At 47.0% G+C, this 15,292-nt stretch overlaps 1 protein-coding gene and 1 long non-coding RNA gene across 4 annotated transcripts in view; one reads left to right on the top strand and one right to left on the bottom strand.

Moving 5' to 3' along the window:
- Tspan2 (tetraspanin 2) overlaps positions 1 to 15,292 on the bottom strand; it is a 57,285-nt gene that overhangs the window by 27,745 nt on the left and 14,248 nt on the right. For all 3 annotated transcript variants that reach the window (XR_015668516.1, XR_015668514.1, NM_022589.2), the window contains 5 exon segments: positions 14,254 to 14,356; positions 6,836 to 6,933; positions 4,922 to 4,996; positions 3,769 to 3,867; positions 2,216 to 2,287 (listed from right to left, as the gene is read on the bottom strand). Coding sequence is in view for 1 of the 3 variants with exons in the window: in NM_022589.2 (NP_072111.1) it covers positions 2,216 to 2,287; positions 3,769 to 3,867; positions 4,922 to 4,996; positions 6,836 to 6,933; positions 14,254 to 14,356 (447 nt within the window). In the remaining 2 variants the exon portion in view is untranslated.
- Positions 3,267 to 3,865, top strand: LOC147996463 (uncharacterized). Its single transcript, XR_015676667.1, has 2 exons — positions 3,267 to 3,381; positions 3,703 to 3,865. It is a non-coding gene; the product is annotated as an uncharacterized LOC147996463 (long non-coding RNA).

The following is a 15,292-nucleotide window of genomic DNA, read 5'->3' as shown; positions in this document are numbered from 1 at the left end:
CATTTGCCTCTGCCTTCCCAGCACTGGAGTTACAGGCAGTTTCCATCACACCCAGATTTCTATGTGGTACCAAGGATTAAACCCAGCTCCTCATGCTTGTGTGGTAAACAGTTTACCACCAGCTCCTGCACGTGTTAAAAAATCCCTTTCTTTAGAATAAATCCTGAGAAATGGAGTTTCTAATGAAAGAGCCTGAGCTCATTTTAGACACTGTACTAATAATCTCTAGGACCATTGTACCAATTTTAATAAAATATCCATTTCACATCATTCTCACCCATATTGTGTTATTAGTAAGAGGCCAATCTCACATGTTAAACAATGGGGTCTTGTCATTTAAAGCTGCTATTAATTTAAGATTGCTTCTGATGGCCCATGCTTTTTTGTGTTTAATAGTCATCTGCATATCATCTTTTGTGAACTCATTTCTCTTGTACTTGGCTGACACTCCATAATTACAGCTCAGGGTGGAAGATGCAGTCGGGTTGTCATCTGCACCACACTCAGTCTTTACCCGGTCCCCCTTTGGCTGGTGTCCCCTCCATGCCTTCCCTGGGCTCTCGGAGCCCCACAAAACTGTGTCCATCCCCCACTGCGCACTGCGTCAAAGCCAGTGTTTCTATCTCCTACTAGACAGTAGGTTCCTTGTTGGGAGGGACCTTGTTGCATTCGTTTTTTGTATCCACAGTGCCTGACAGGCAGAGTCAGTAAACACTGAGCCAGTCTCCTGCAGCACCACCCTCCTGTCTGACTCCTCCTCCTAGTGTCCCTATTTGGCCGCTCCCTCTTTTGCCCAGTCTTAGATGGTGTTGTTTCTTAGAATTTTATTCACATTTCCCTTTTCTTCATGAGTCAAATCCAAATCTACAACTCTACGATTTCGTAAGTCATCGATACTCTTAACGTCTCTCTTAAGCCGCACACCAGTTTTCCAAACCACAATGTTAAAAACACTGAATTAGGAGCTAGAGAAAGGCCCACGGTTAAGAGTAGGAGACCCGAGTCTGGTTCTCAGTACCCTTGTCAGGTGGAGCACAGAGCACAGCTGCCTGTGGTTCCAGTTCCAGGGGAACGTGATTTCTCTGGCTTCCTTGGGTAACTACATCCATATCTACATCTTCCTTCCCCATATATGCATAATTAAAATAGATTTTTTAAAACACTTTAAAAGCCCATGCATAGTTCTTTTCTCTATAATTGGTCATCTCTCCTCCAGTCACTAATTCAGTGAACGACAGTGTCTTCTGTACAGGTGGATAAGCCAGAACCCAGTGGTGGCTTCTCATTGCCTCTGATATCCATGTGGTCATCATGTGAGCACGCTGCCTTCTCCTCTCTGTTCTGTCCAGCTTTCTCAGCTAACCTCACTTGGGTGGCAAGGAGCAGCGAAGTCTTTTCAAAGGGGTCACCTCAACCTCAGGGTATTCAGCGTCTGTCAACCTTCTCATCACCACCACAGCAAACTCGATGAGACAGAAATCCAATCCCTTCCATGGTGCCCTAAGCTAACAGCACAAAAGGCCAGACTTTGGTTTCACGGAAGTATCTAAGGCCCTTAGCTATACCTCAGCATGGAAGAGGACTTTTTCAAGGCAAACGCCATTCTGCTTCTCAGTCTGCAGAGAGTGATGGCTTCCTCAAACTTTCAGGTGAAAGTCCAGCCTGCCTCTCCCAGAAATGTTAGTTGTCAATGGCCCCTGTTCTCCTGCAGCATGACCCTCTCCCAGCTGCCCTCTTGGCTTCCCCTTGCCAAGACTCATGTCCTTCCACACAAAGCTTTCCTAATTCTGCTGTGTCTCTGTGTTTCCCTGGACAGACTTTTGCATATCGCTACAGCCTTGGGCTAACCTATGAAGTCCCTGAGGGAAGGGCGTCTTGTCTCTTTCACTGATAGAACACCTGACAGAGTTAAATTTATCAGCGCTGTGACTGTCCCAGAAAGATGGGGGCATCACAGAACTGTTGTCCTGATGAACCAGGTGAATATACCTTAAGCACATGGCATAGTCACTGATGAGCAAGCCTCCCACCATTGCCAGAGCATGAGGAACCTGACTCAGAGTTGTCTATGTCATAGGGCATGAGTCAGGCTCAGGTCTGCTGGGAGGCAGTGTCCTAGAATCCTGGGAAAGAAGGCCCAAGTCTCCCTGCCTCTGACACCAAAACCTCCTTATAGTAGGGGGCTGCTGAAGAGACCCTGGAACACCCAGCTTACCTTGTGGCCTGGAAGCTCCTTTGGACACGTGGGCTGGACTTGTTCAGAGCTTTCTTTTCCACAGCACTGAAACTAGAGAGCAAGAAGAGGCTTTAGGACACAGGAGGCAGGAGTGCTGGCCCCAGGGCTCTGTGTCATTGCCAGCTGGCAGTGCCAAGGCCACAAAGCACCTCTGAGGCCCAAATTGCTATTTCTGGAGACCGAAGGAAGAACTGGAAGATTGTGCTAGCAACCCAGAAACACGATTTCTCCAAAGCTGCAAACGTTTTATCATATGAAGTGACTTGAGGCAGGGTAGGGCAAAGAGCTAACTGATGGTGTCCTCCATAAAGAGCTGGGAGGCAGAGGCAGAAGCAGGACCTTAGATGCTAGCTCCATTAGACCTCAAGTCCCAAAACCTGCTGAGGAGCAAAAGCTTTATGAGTTTGGAATGGGCTCATTAGTCAGGGACTATCTGAGGAGAGGAGAGGGAGCCATTGGGAAGCCCAAGGCCTGAAGAACAGGCATGACTGCTGGCTGGCAAATAGGCACCCTGCCTCAGGGCTGGCTGCTGAAGACAAAGGGACTGTACTGTTGGACATCTCTGGGGAACCTTCTAAGGCACTCTTGTCATATAGAGCCAGGTACCTGGGAACACGTGGCCCAGAAGTCCATAGTTACTTCTCCAAAATGCAGTGCTTAAGGAAACAGAATAACCTTGGTGTGGCTCATTTCCTCTACAAGCCTCTCTTGACTCTATGTAGCTCTAAGCACAACACTCTAGCACATTCCCATGGAATATTCTAAAAGAGAATATAGTTGTTTCCAAATGATACTCACTTTATAGATGAGGAGTGAGCTGAAAGATATCAGAGACGTCTGACTCACTCACCACCATCACAAAGCTGCTAAGAGACATGCTGGACTGAGGGTTCCTGGCTTCAAGATCACTGTGGTGGTTTGAATATGCTTAGCCCAGTGAGTGACACTATTATGAGGTATGGCCTTGTTGGAGGAAATGTGTCACTGTGGGGGTGGGCTTTGAGACCCTGCTCCTGTCTGCCTGGAAGTCAGTCTTCTGTTTGCCTTCGGAACAAGAGGTAGAACTCACAGCTCCTTCAGCACCATGCCTGCCTGGATGCTGCATGCCTCCTGCCATGATGATAATGGACTGAACCTCAGAATCTGTAAGCCAGCCCCAATTAAATGTTGTTCCTTATAAGAGTTGACTTGGTCATGGTGTCTGTTCACAGCAATGGAACCCTAACTGAGACAGTCCCCATGCTTTGCTTCCGTCACACCACAATGTCACACATTTGGGTGGCTTTCTCAGTGTCTTGCTCATACTTGTTGGTCTCTTTTGGGCACATGCCCCGATTTCTTGTGAATCTGTGGTAGGTCTCTTTCTGGTCAAAGTTCTACACAAAGCACAAACTATGGCTCTTATCAGAGTTAAGATAAAAGGCAGCTGCTCCCATTTATTTTATTCATGTTTATTTTTAATTTAGGTGACTAGAGAGCCTGGCTCGTGCATGGCTAGTAGGAGATGTGATGTGAAAGAAGAAGTTACTCACTGCTGAGTGGAAGGTAATGAGAGTTCCATTTCCCCTTCCCCTGTCCCTAACGTAATCGCTGTAGGCCTCCTCATACATGCTCTGTACGTGTCGTATAGCCTGAAAACATACAAGGTCATCGTGAATGGGGAGTTGCAGACATTTTTGTTTTACCAAGAAAACCCCCTCTTCTGTGTCCTTTGGCGACACTGATTTGCTGCACACTCCTCTGTGTTTTAAGAGACTTCTGAACATACAGAGCAAAGCAGATTCTAGAGGTCCTGAGATGCTTTTGAAAAAGGAAGGATAAACTGACCAAGAATGTTTTATTACATTAGAGCCACCTCTTGGTGTGGGGATTTGTAAACCTGACAGGCTTCACTGTCAACTAGGCCCATGTAGGAGATCCTGGTAAGCCACTTGAGGTGGACTCTATGACCGCAGGGTTTCCTGCCAACCCACAGGCAGGTGTCCACTGTCAAGATGTTCTGCGTTCAGATATCACACAGCTTAGTGGGCGCTTTCTCTAGTGCCAAGACATATGACCCCTAAATCCATGGGCTTGAGCTCTATGTGGAGCTAGTCTGAGTCTTGTAACCTCTGGTACAGGGGCTGTGTAAAGAATGTTCCACAGGGTGCAGTCACTCATCTTTCATGTTTATCAGTTTTACACCTCAGCTCGTACACCCAGTATGGACAGCACACAAGTTCACTGGAAATACAGCACTCTTAAGACTGCCCTCCCAGGTCTTCTTATCCTTCTAAAAGCCCACGTGCCCTGTGAGCTCTCCTCATGACCTCTTCTGGGCACTGAGTATTGCGACTTGCATGCAGCAGGCCAGGATTTGGCTTTTCATAACAGGGCAGGCCCTGTTTAGGCCAAGGATGAGAAGGTGTGTTCTTTCTTCCTCTTCCTTGCCCCACTCTTTTGTCTGTAACCTAATGTCTGCCTCATTTTTAATTAGGAGCACTCTTAAACCAGAAATCATAAACAAGCAAACAAGCAAACAAAGACCAGTTTATGTGTGAACTAGAAACCATATATTACTACTCATACACACGATGAGCTCTGGACACTGCTAGCTTCAAGGTTCTACTTACACAATTTGGGGAACTATTTTGTTTCTTAATAACAACTGCCTTAACAGCCGCAAAACTTCCAGGTTTTACTTACTACATCCTTGCCTATAAATGCAAACACTCCAGTGGTTACTTCAGCAGCGAATATCACCAGCAGACAGGTAAAAAACTGTAGAGAGAAAATACTAACATCATTAACTTAATACCTTTTCAATTTATTTAGCCTGGTTGCATTCTCAGTTCTGTGATAAAACAAACTCAGCTCTGGGATACACAAAACAGCCTTTCAGTGTTATTTAGAGAAAGTGAGAATGTCTGGGAGAAGAGACACACATTTCACACAGCCATAGATGAGAAGCATCAGGTAGGCACACAAAACCCAAAGACTGATGGGGATGGGAAATGAGGGGTGTTAGAACACCCTGCTTCAGTCTCCCCATGAGAACTGCTACTGGTAAGGCCTTGGATAAGGCTATGCATTTGCTAACAGTCAAGCCTTTTTCCTCTTTGTCTCCTTGATGCAACTGCCCAGCACTTTGGTGGGGTTTGTCTGCTCCTTCACTGAACAATTGTTTATTGAGCATGTGTCCTGTGCCAGGCTCTGTCCTTTGTGCTACTTACACAGTGGTAGACAAGGTCCTGACCTCTGCAAAACCATAAAGCTTATATTGGGCAAAGGGGATTCAAATAAAGGAATATTAGATAGTCACATAGAGACCCTATCATAGCACAGTTCTGGCAGCAGCATACTCAGTCAATACTTGACCACATAAGTTCTACAGAGAGGAAATATGGTTGCCAACGAGGTTTGGGCATGGGGAAGAGTGAGATGTGAGTATTGTGATCTGGAAGGTTTCTCTGAAGAGAGGTAGAGAAGAGTAGAAGTGTGTGTGTGTGTGTGTGTGTGTGTACATGTGTATGAGTGTGTGTTTGTGTGTGTGCAAGTGTGTGTTTATGAGTGTGTGTTTGTGTGTGTATGAGTGTGTATATGAGTGTGTGTTTGCATGTGTGTGTATGAGTGTATGAGAGTGTGTATGAATTTATGTTTGTGTGTGTGTATGAGTATGTGAGTGTGTATGAGTGTGTGTTTGTGTATGTGCAAGTGTGTGTTTATGAGTGTGTGTTTGTGTGTGAGTATGTATGAGTGTGTATATGAGTGTGTGAGTGTGTATGAGTGTGTATATGAGTGTGTGAGTGTGTATGAGTGTGTATTTGTGTGTGTAAGTGTGTGTAAGTGTGTGTATGAGTGTGTGTGAGTGTGTATATGAATGTGTGTTTGTATGTGTATGAGTGCATGTGAGTGTGTGTGTCCTTATGGATACATGTTCTGCCAGGTCTTAGGTTTGCTAACCAAACTCACCTCTGTGATAAACAAAACAGCTTTTCAGCTTTATTTATAGAAAGAAAGCCTGGGAGAGGAAACACATCAGGTAGGCACACAAAACCCAAAGACTAATGGGGATGGGAATGAGGGGCGTCAGAACACCCTGCTCCAGGCTCTCTGTGAGATGTCCAAAGCTATCTCTCTGATGCTCCTCATCCCCTTGAGGGTTTGGTTCAGAACATCGGCTGGGTAGCAGGTAACAGAGGATGCTTTTGTTGTGTTTTCAAACAGAAACTGGGGATTAAAGTAAGACACCAGAGGGATGTTTGCTAAGTTATTGATCTTAACCAGAAATGCTTTCCTTGCAGATAACAATTCTTTCCTGGCTGTGAGGATCTTCAAGATGCCTCATCCACAGTGAAGTATCATTTCTTAAGAAACAATCAATTCTGATGCCCTCTTCCCCACACGCCTTTCCTCTGATGACCTCATTGTTTTCACATTTTCCATATGAGGCAGGAACAGTATTATTCCCATGCAGGAGATGGAGGAAACAGACATCAGAGAGGATCCAGTGCCAAGACTTTATGTCCTAGAGAAGCTAGCATTTCAAACCAGGTTTCCTGACTCCTCCCAGAGAAGTCTGCCAATCCACCCCATGCCCACCCCATAAACCCCACTTACAGATCCGAGCACACACTGTGACTCACGCATGGCTCCACAGCACCCAAAGAAACCCACAGCCATCATTAGGGCTCCAGCTCCAACCAGCACATACAGCCCTGTGGATCAAAAGCCGGGGAGGCCATTTAGAATCTGACCAAAGACAGGCCAACCAAGCCCAGTGCAGGAGACAAGAGCCCTGTCCCACACCAGCAGTACTCTGGCTTTCGTCTCTGTAGAACATTCTGCTGCCCCTGTACTGGTGGTGCTTATTGTCTATACTCCATACATACTGGCTCACTCAGCAAAGTAATCCTATCTACTACCATAACAGGCGACATACCTGGAGACTGAACCTGAAGGAAGCCAGGCAACCTGTCTGAGAACACCCAGTCAGCAAGGGGAAGAGGCTGCCTCTACTGCTGCTCAGAGCTGTTGCAGTGAATAGCCACCACATGCCTCCTGAGGTCCAAACGCTTCACCCTGGACTGCGTACCTTTGTGGAGAGGAAGCACTACAACCCCCATAAGGCCAATGATACTGTGTCCGGGGTAGTCAGAAGCTGGCCTCACAGTTGGGATGTAACTCCAAGCCTTTCCTTGAGCCCCAGAATCCCTTGTCCTCTGAACTTAGTGGCTGTCTCCACCACTGAAGGACTTGAAGCCAAGGGTGTGGGAAGCAAGAGTAGCTGCTGGGTAATGGGAGGGGAGGGGACAGAGCTGGGATGTGGCTAAGGACAGAGCTTAGGACCTGCTATCATCAGTTTTGTGTGAATTTTTTTTCTTTCCAGGACAGTGCCACAGATATTGAACACACAGGAGGGCGTGTTACAAAACAAAAACCAAAATAAACCACTCATGAGGGTAAACAGTAAGGTAATAGACACTCACAACATTATTAGCAGCACCATGTTTGAAAGAAGAGTTAATGATCCTTCTGAGAATGTTACTACAATTGTTGTGTGTGACGGGCTGTTCTTGGCAGGCCCCGTTGCAGTCCCCTAGTGCAGGTTTACTGGAGCAGCTCTCATGATGGTTGTGAAGTACTGAGCTGCACCATTACCTTTTTTCTTAGACAGAGGAACAAAACCACCCCAAGGTCACAAGTTGCCACTCCCCAAGAGGCCATCTGGCCTCCCAAGCAACAGCAAAAGTCTTACTTCAGTTGGTTGGAGATTTCCACCTCATAGAAAACAAGGACTGCAATGTGCTGGTTCTGGGAGACTTGGGCCTGGCCCTCCTGATTTCCTTCTCCTATCCTGAGGTAAGGAATAGCACAATGCTAGGGCCGGGCCTCGTGCTTGACTCATGGAGTAAAGTCTCTGTCTTTTCCTTTTGCATTTTAGTCAGATGAGTCACTTAGAAACCATTTTTATTCGCCCGGAAGTGGTGGTGGGGAGCTTGGGCCCCACCCCTGTGGGGAACCCCTGACTCTGGCATTCAGGCACTTCCTGGGGGTTCCTCTGGGTTGCTCACAACTGGTTTGTGGGCAGGCCTATCTGTTAACAGACCTAGATGGGGCTGCAAGCTAGTGACACTGCTTCCTGTACCATCCAGCCCAGCCCAGATCAAAAGGTCCTCAGGGTACCTGTTGGTTCCTAAGTGGGGAACGGTTGGCTGTGCAGTCTGGAGGGAGCTCACGCTCCCTCTGCTTTAGCTCTATCAATCCCTCTGGATCCCCTTTCACTAAGAGGATCATTCCATGGGGAATGGATGTGGCTACAAGAGAACTGGTATCATTTAAAAACAACAGTATTGGCTCCATCGCCTGAACACTTTTCAAAGCTCTTTCCTTTCTATCGTCTCTTTGTTCCTCAAAGCAGCTTGGTTGGGTAGAGAGGACATCCCTATGATTTCCCAAGAGGTCAGAGGCAAGAGTCCTGATTCTCATCCTGCACTCCTTACTGAGATAGTTGACTAAGGGGCAGTGGTGGTGATGGCAGCAGCCAGCAGCAACAACATCCTATCAGCACTTTTCCATAATGCCTCAAGGGAGAGCCATCTTAATGTACTGACTTCTTGCTTACAATGTCATTGCTTCCTGTCCCTACTACTACAACTGCTGTTTGATCCAGTGTGAAGATAGAGTTGGGGTCACAGTCTATGGTCCAGCTCCCTAAATCCTCCTCTATTGTACACTACAGTCCAGGCAGCTGGGGACCGTGCTCTGTTCTAGTGTGAATTGGACCTCTGTAGTTCCCACAGTTTTCTGAAGATTTCAGGTCTACAAATCTTGTCTTAGCCCTCCTTACAAGTGCACAAGTGAGAACCTTCAGTCAGTATATATTTCTCCAGTGCTCAGTGAAATAAGTTCAAAGTCCTGGACTGACTGCCTCATCCCTCCAAGCGTCTGTGCTTAGACACATATTCTGAGATCCCAATGCAATGAAGAACATGTATCAGGCTGTGCTCTCAATGTCAGCCAGGTGGGATGTGCCCTCATATCTGGAGGATGTCTGAGATAGGAAAGCGATGTCATGAAAAGGCAGCTTGCCAGTGTACAGGGGCTGGAGAACTTAGATGAGAGGTCCTCCGCAGTGGGTACAGTTCACTAGGTCTCTCTGGCAATAACCAGGACATGTACTCACTCGAACAGCATGCAGCACCCCAGTATGGACAAAAATGCCTAAGCGTCTCAGCAGCTTCTGCTCCATAGCAAGCCTCTGTGTGAAAGGAGGCAACTGCCCTCCTGGTTGGAAATGAGACTCTCTTTGGGGCTGGAGAGAAACACAGGAGTTTCCTGCAACTCGTTCCTTGGGCCTGCCAAACCTGGCTGTAAGAGTCTACGTGATGTAAGCCCTAAGGCTTCCTAGGATACCTTCTTTAAAGTTTGGTTTTAAAAAGAGCTGCTGGTGGATCAGTTAGCTTATAACTACATTTTAATTCCAAAATGGCTTCCATAGAGTCCTCTCTTCCTAAGAGCACACAAGACAAACATGTGACCTACTTAATAAATCTCTTGTGTTTTCTAAGCCCCTATTTTTCTTGATTTGATAAAGGAAAGCCCTTTGAAATTGCATTTTATCATTAATGGCTGGGCTTTGTGATGCCAGCGAGATACCAGCAGCAGCTTTCCCAGGGACGCCGACTTCCCTGTCGACTCCATTTTTCCTCCTCAGAGTTCAGACCATTCTAGAGGCATTGTTTCAGTTAACAAAGGACCAAGAGGGCCTGGCCTGTTTAAGGCCCATCGGCACAAACACATCTAGAAATCCTCGCTGGGAGTAGGTACATTGGCAAGCTCACCACCATCAATGATCTTGGCAGCAGATGGTCTTATGCAACCTGCTAATGATTGGTTTTTCATCTAATTTTGTTTTGTGTGTGTCTCTGCAGAAGTTTTCCTTCCAGTTTCCCTTAAAAGCATATAATTGCAGCTATCACTCACTCAGTAGCCATGGGGTTTAGTCCCAGGAGTCCACACACCAACCAGTGGATGCATGAGCCACTCACGAAATGACATCATATTTACACATAATTCACTCGCATGTCTCTGCATCCTCTAAATCACCTCCAGGTCACTTATCATATCTGGCACAACACATGTTCTAGAGGTTTATTATTTAGGGACTAATGGCACGTAAAGGTCTGTACATGTTCAGAAGAGATGCATTTAATAAAAAGATCTTTGATCTGCGGTTGCTTGAACCAATTTTACGTTTTGGCTGTATCTATGTATGTAGAGGCATATACATGCATTTGAGCTCATGGGATAGGGTTAGACGCTTTCTAAATAACAGCTGCAGCAGCTACCAGATAGTGGTTGGCATTCTAGGTGCTCCATGTGCCTCACTCTACATCATTGGTGCCACTTCCTGGGGCCTCAGCCCTCTCCAGGGATACCTGTATCCTGCACTTGACACATGTCAAGAACCACTGCTGAGAAGGCCCATGTGATGCTGGTCTAAGCCCACCCCAACTGTTCCTCTGTCGTGCTGTCTTCCCTCATCAGATGGCTTTTCCTCAGCATCCCCTCAGTCCACCAGTAGTGAGAGTTAGTTATTTGTTTGTAACTCACCAGTAGCTGAGCTGGCCCTGCACTGACACAAATTCCCAGTCCACAGCTAAAGAATCAGAGATGTGGTAAACAAAAGCTGCAAAGCTATAACAGGTAAACTGGAACCTAGCCAAATTGTGAACCCCAAATTCCCATGCTACATTCTCAGTAGAGACTCAGAACCATGAATTTCTTAGCTAGAAATCTGCCTATATAAATAGTTCCTGAGAGTTCTAAAATTACTGCTTCCTGGGTGTTTCCTCCAAAAGAACAGGCTAGGCCCCAGAACTCTGGACTGCTGAGACTGGATATGGGTAAGCTCTCTCCTTCAGAGTTGTGATCTGCAATTCCGGCATAATTATCTATTCTGATTCTTGTAGAACGGCTTTGGAGAAACTGTCCAGACATAGTTGTCTCTGTTATCCATGGTGTCAGGTATGAAGTTAAAAAAAATATTACCAGAGTGAGTCAGAATGTTTATAAAGGCAAGCCAGCCTCTGAATGTTTAGCAACGGAACACTTTCCTTCCACACAACCTCCAGCCACAATCAAAGTCAGGCTCCAGGGCTCTGAATTCAACAGGGAAAAACAGATGTAGCCAGGCTGTGACTCTGAGGAGCCAAGTGGCTCCTGTTTGTGTGGGCACCCCCAGTGGAGAAACCTGCTCACATCCTCAACTCACAGACATGAGCTCATGTGCTCCAGCTTACTGAGGCAGAGAAGACCACTCCCCACTCTATGATCCTGGAAGACCCCGAGGCAGCCACCCTTCCAAAACACAGGGAGGGGCCAGTACAGGAAATCGGATTGGCAGGTTGTTGGAATTAGGAAGAAGCAGGGGCTTTTTCCAAGAGTTCCCTAAAAGAAACTGGAACGGAGAAGGTGTAGGAAACCCCAAGTAACCCAAGTCCTCTCGCTGCCAGCTCCACTCTTGCCAGCCTCTTCCTTCCTCACCTAGGCAACCAAGGACACAGAGACCCTGGGTCAGCCACTAGGCCTTGGCCTTGGCCCAGAGGGACACCAAGTGGAGGCAGCAGGCAGCAGCCTGTCTGGCTACCTCCCTCCATGTCCTCATTTCCCCCTGCAATTGTGTCTCCCTGCTTTGGCTAATGCCTACCACTCTGTCTGCCTTGGACATTGGGCACAGAGCATTAAAACAAAGAGAAACTCTATTATTAATGGAGGGAAAACCAGGATCCTAGAAGAGAGAGCTAGAAGGGAGAGCATCCTTACAAACATGGGGCAGTCCCACAAAGCCTGCCTGCTACCTACCCAGAGCTATGCAATGTGTCTTTCAGGAGGTTTCCTCACTCTAAGCTGAGCAGCTCCCCTTCTCTTCTTCCCTTCCCTGTGATCTTCCTCAATTCCCAAGAAGCTGGGGATACAGGAAGGCACCATTGCGCCTGGCTGTAGCTTTGTGTTCAAGAATCACTTGAACATGCTAAGCCTGTTTAGGACAGTCTTGAACAATAGGGCAATGGGTACGGGCCGATGACTCTGAAACATATTCTAGAGAAAAATACACAGAACATTTAGGCTTGGTGTCCCTCACCTGAGATCTTAATACTTTAGAAGTGGAGGCAGGAGGACCGGGGGTTCAATGATGTCTTCAGTTATTAAGTTCCACTCCAGCCTGGTCTGCACGGGACTCTGCCTCCAAAAGCCCCAAAGCAAAATCAACAAGCATCATCTCCCTCTCCAGGTCAGATCAGTGAGCAAAGGTGCCTCCCACCCAGCAGGAGGAGGGTGGTCCTATGGGGGAGAGAGACAAGGGATCCAGGCTCCCTCTGGGTTGCCTCCAGTTTGAGGTGTAAGTTTCACAGGTACACTTTTGGATTCAACCTAAAAATATCTTGTGATCTCGTAACTCAAAAATGTTGAACCAACGTAGGCAGGCAAAAGTGTTCTGTTGGCATTTAACTACTGCGACAAAAATCAGGGCCGAGTGTTTACCAATCCCAGAGTTTCCTGTGGAGAGCAGGGTGAGCTGCTCTGCTCAAACATTCTTGATTTGCTCTCTAAGCTAAGCCAAGTTGGGTAGACATGATCTGAGACACAGGTTCCTTTTCATGTCATGCTTATGTGACATGAATGTCAGGAATCTTTCTACGGTGACAAACCATAGAAACCCACTCCAGTGGATTTAAATATAATGGAAATTTAGTGAGCCACATAACTGAAAGTCTAGGCTAGCACTCATTGCAGGGACTCCAATGACGCCATCAGAATCGAGCCCACGGCCATCTTGACTTATCTTTCTGTCTCCTCTCTGCTACAATTAAATGACAGCCAGAGGCTGTAGGCTTCTTTTTTTTTCTCTTTTTTTAAAAGATTTATTTATTTATTATATATGTATACACTGTAGCTGTCTTCAGACACACCAGAAGAGGACATTAGATCCCATTACAGATTGGTGTGAGCCACCATGTGGTTGCTGGGATTTGAACTCAGGACCTCTGGAAGAGCAGTCAGTGCTCTTAACCGCTGGGACATCTCTCCAGCCCGGCTGTAGGCTTCTAACTCCAGTAAAACATGCTTCTTTCGTTTCTACAGACCTCCTACTGCTTCCAGCCTAACGCTAGTGCCAGGCACCAAACTGCTTGTGTAGCCAGCTGCTTGTGGGCCTAAACCCTTAAGCTGAGCAGACTGAGAACGGACGAGTTACCTAGCAGAGCAAAAGCAGTAAAACAGTTCACAAGCAGAGCCTGAATCCTTCTCAGTGCTGTGGGCATGAGGGTGGGTGTTCCCATCTTGTTTCCTCAGCCATATCTCCCCTTGCTGTTAGTGATTCTGGTCAACAGGCAAGAGGAGACTTCTGGAAGAGGACGGGTAAAGTGGAACTTCCTTTTTCTCCTTTGGATTATACCGATGACACAGAGCTAGAAGCACCATAGGAGGGCAGAGCAGGACTAAAATTCTGGGGGACCACAGCCCCCGAGGAGAACCCCAGCTTTATCTGTGTGTCACCCCAGTTCTTGGCAGACGATGTGGCTGCTTACCCTCTGCCTGCTCCCCTTCTCCAGGGACAGGTCTCTCCTGTCCCCACAATGGGATCCTTCCTTCTTTCAGCAGTCTCTACTAACCGAAGTTTTGAGAGTAACACCCCAAAACTTTGAAGTATCTTTTCATTCTGAGTTGTTTCCACATTAAAACACCAGATCACAAAGTAAAATACTGACTCACTGGGGCCCCCTGAATGCACTGGTAAACCACTCTAGAGAGGAGGGTGTTTCCTACCTCTTTAAGCTGAATTTAGTTACATTTCCATGACACTTCTGTAAGTAAACAGATCAGTTTTCCTGGGGCCTTCTATCCTGGAGAGAGGAGGAAGGGGCCACAGAGGTACATCCCCCAGAAGCTGAAGTGCATAGGTCCAGAGACTCCAACAATGGCTCTTGCCTCTCCCCTCAGACCCAACCTTTAGGGAAACTGAAGTCACTCACCCACATAGAAATACTCTGGGGACTTCTCCTCTGATGATAAATCCTTTATGGTACCTCCAAATCGAAACCATAGTCCAAATGCAATAACGGCCGATCCGGCTAGCTGGAAGAGAAACAGCAGAGTTGACTGTGGAGGGGAGTGTGTACACAGGCTGGATAGCAGGCCACAGGCACGGGACGCCCAGGCTTGGGGGGGTCGTCCCCTATAGAGACTATATTGCCTACTTCATATCTTGCCAGGAAAGAAACCAGGCTTAGAGGTAAAAGCATGGGCTTGGTGCCCCTCAGGGGCCCTAATGTGACTGATCAGCTCTGAGCTGTCCTGAGTCCAGTCACAGGGTTTGCTGTGCATTGGGCCTTCCTGTGGTTATTTGGTGCCCATGGAATGAAACTCTCTCGTTCCCTCTCCCTCTTCTTCCTCCCCCACCCCTGTGTGTGTGTGTGTGTGTATGTCTATGTATGTCTCTGTGTGTGTCTGTGTGTGTATGTCTATGTGTCTGTGTGTGTGTATGTGTGTATGTCTGTGTGTATGTATGTGTGTATATGTGTGTGCCTGTGTGTGTATGTGTGTCTGTGTGTGTATGTCTGTGTGTGTGTGTGTATGTCTGTGTATGTATGTGTGTGTGTCTGTATGTGTCTGTGTGTGTGTATGTCTCTGTGTGTGTATGTGTGTATATGTATATGTGTGTGTGTATGTGTGTGTGTGTGTGTGTGTGTGAAACCACTGTTCTAACCTTCTCCCTGTCAGGCATCTGCCCCTTTCATTATTGTGTCTTGCTGGGTGTACTTGGGTATACTGGACTTCCTCACCAACATCTGGGTGAGTGGCCACTGTCTCAGGGGGGAAGTCACCAAGAGCAAGATGAACTCTAAGACCTGGGGGAAGCCATCTTCTAAATTAGAAAAACAAACAAACCCACACCAGCCTTGGGCCCACCTACACTTGCTGATGCAATTTCCAATTATGCATTTATCTGCATGCAAATGTCTATGATGCAATCCCAAGTCTGTTCACTGACCCCATGACCCCCTCTTGATT

The sequence above is a fragment of the Rattus norvegicus genome, chromosome 2 (genome assembly GCF_021556685.1).
Source record: "Rattus norvegicus strain SHRSP/BbbUtx chromosome 2, alternate assembly SHRSP_T2T, whole genome shotgun sequence".
NCBI classification, from domain to species: Eukaryota; Metazoa; Chordata; class Mammalia; order Rodentia; family Muridae; genus Rattus; species Rattus norvegicus.
The sequence above is the reverse complement of the archived record's forward strand: the minus strand, read 5'-3'. Positions and strand labels throughout refer to the sequence as shown.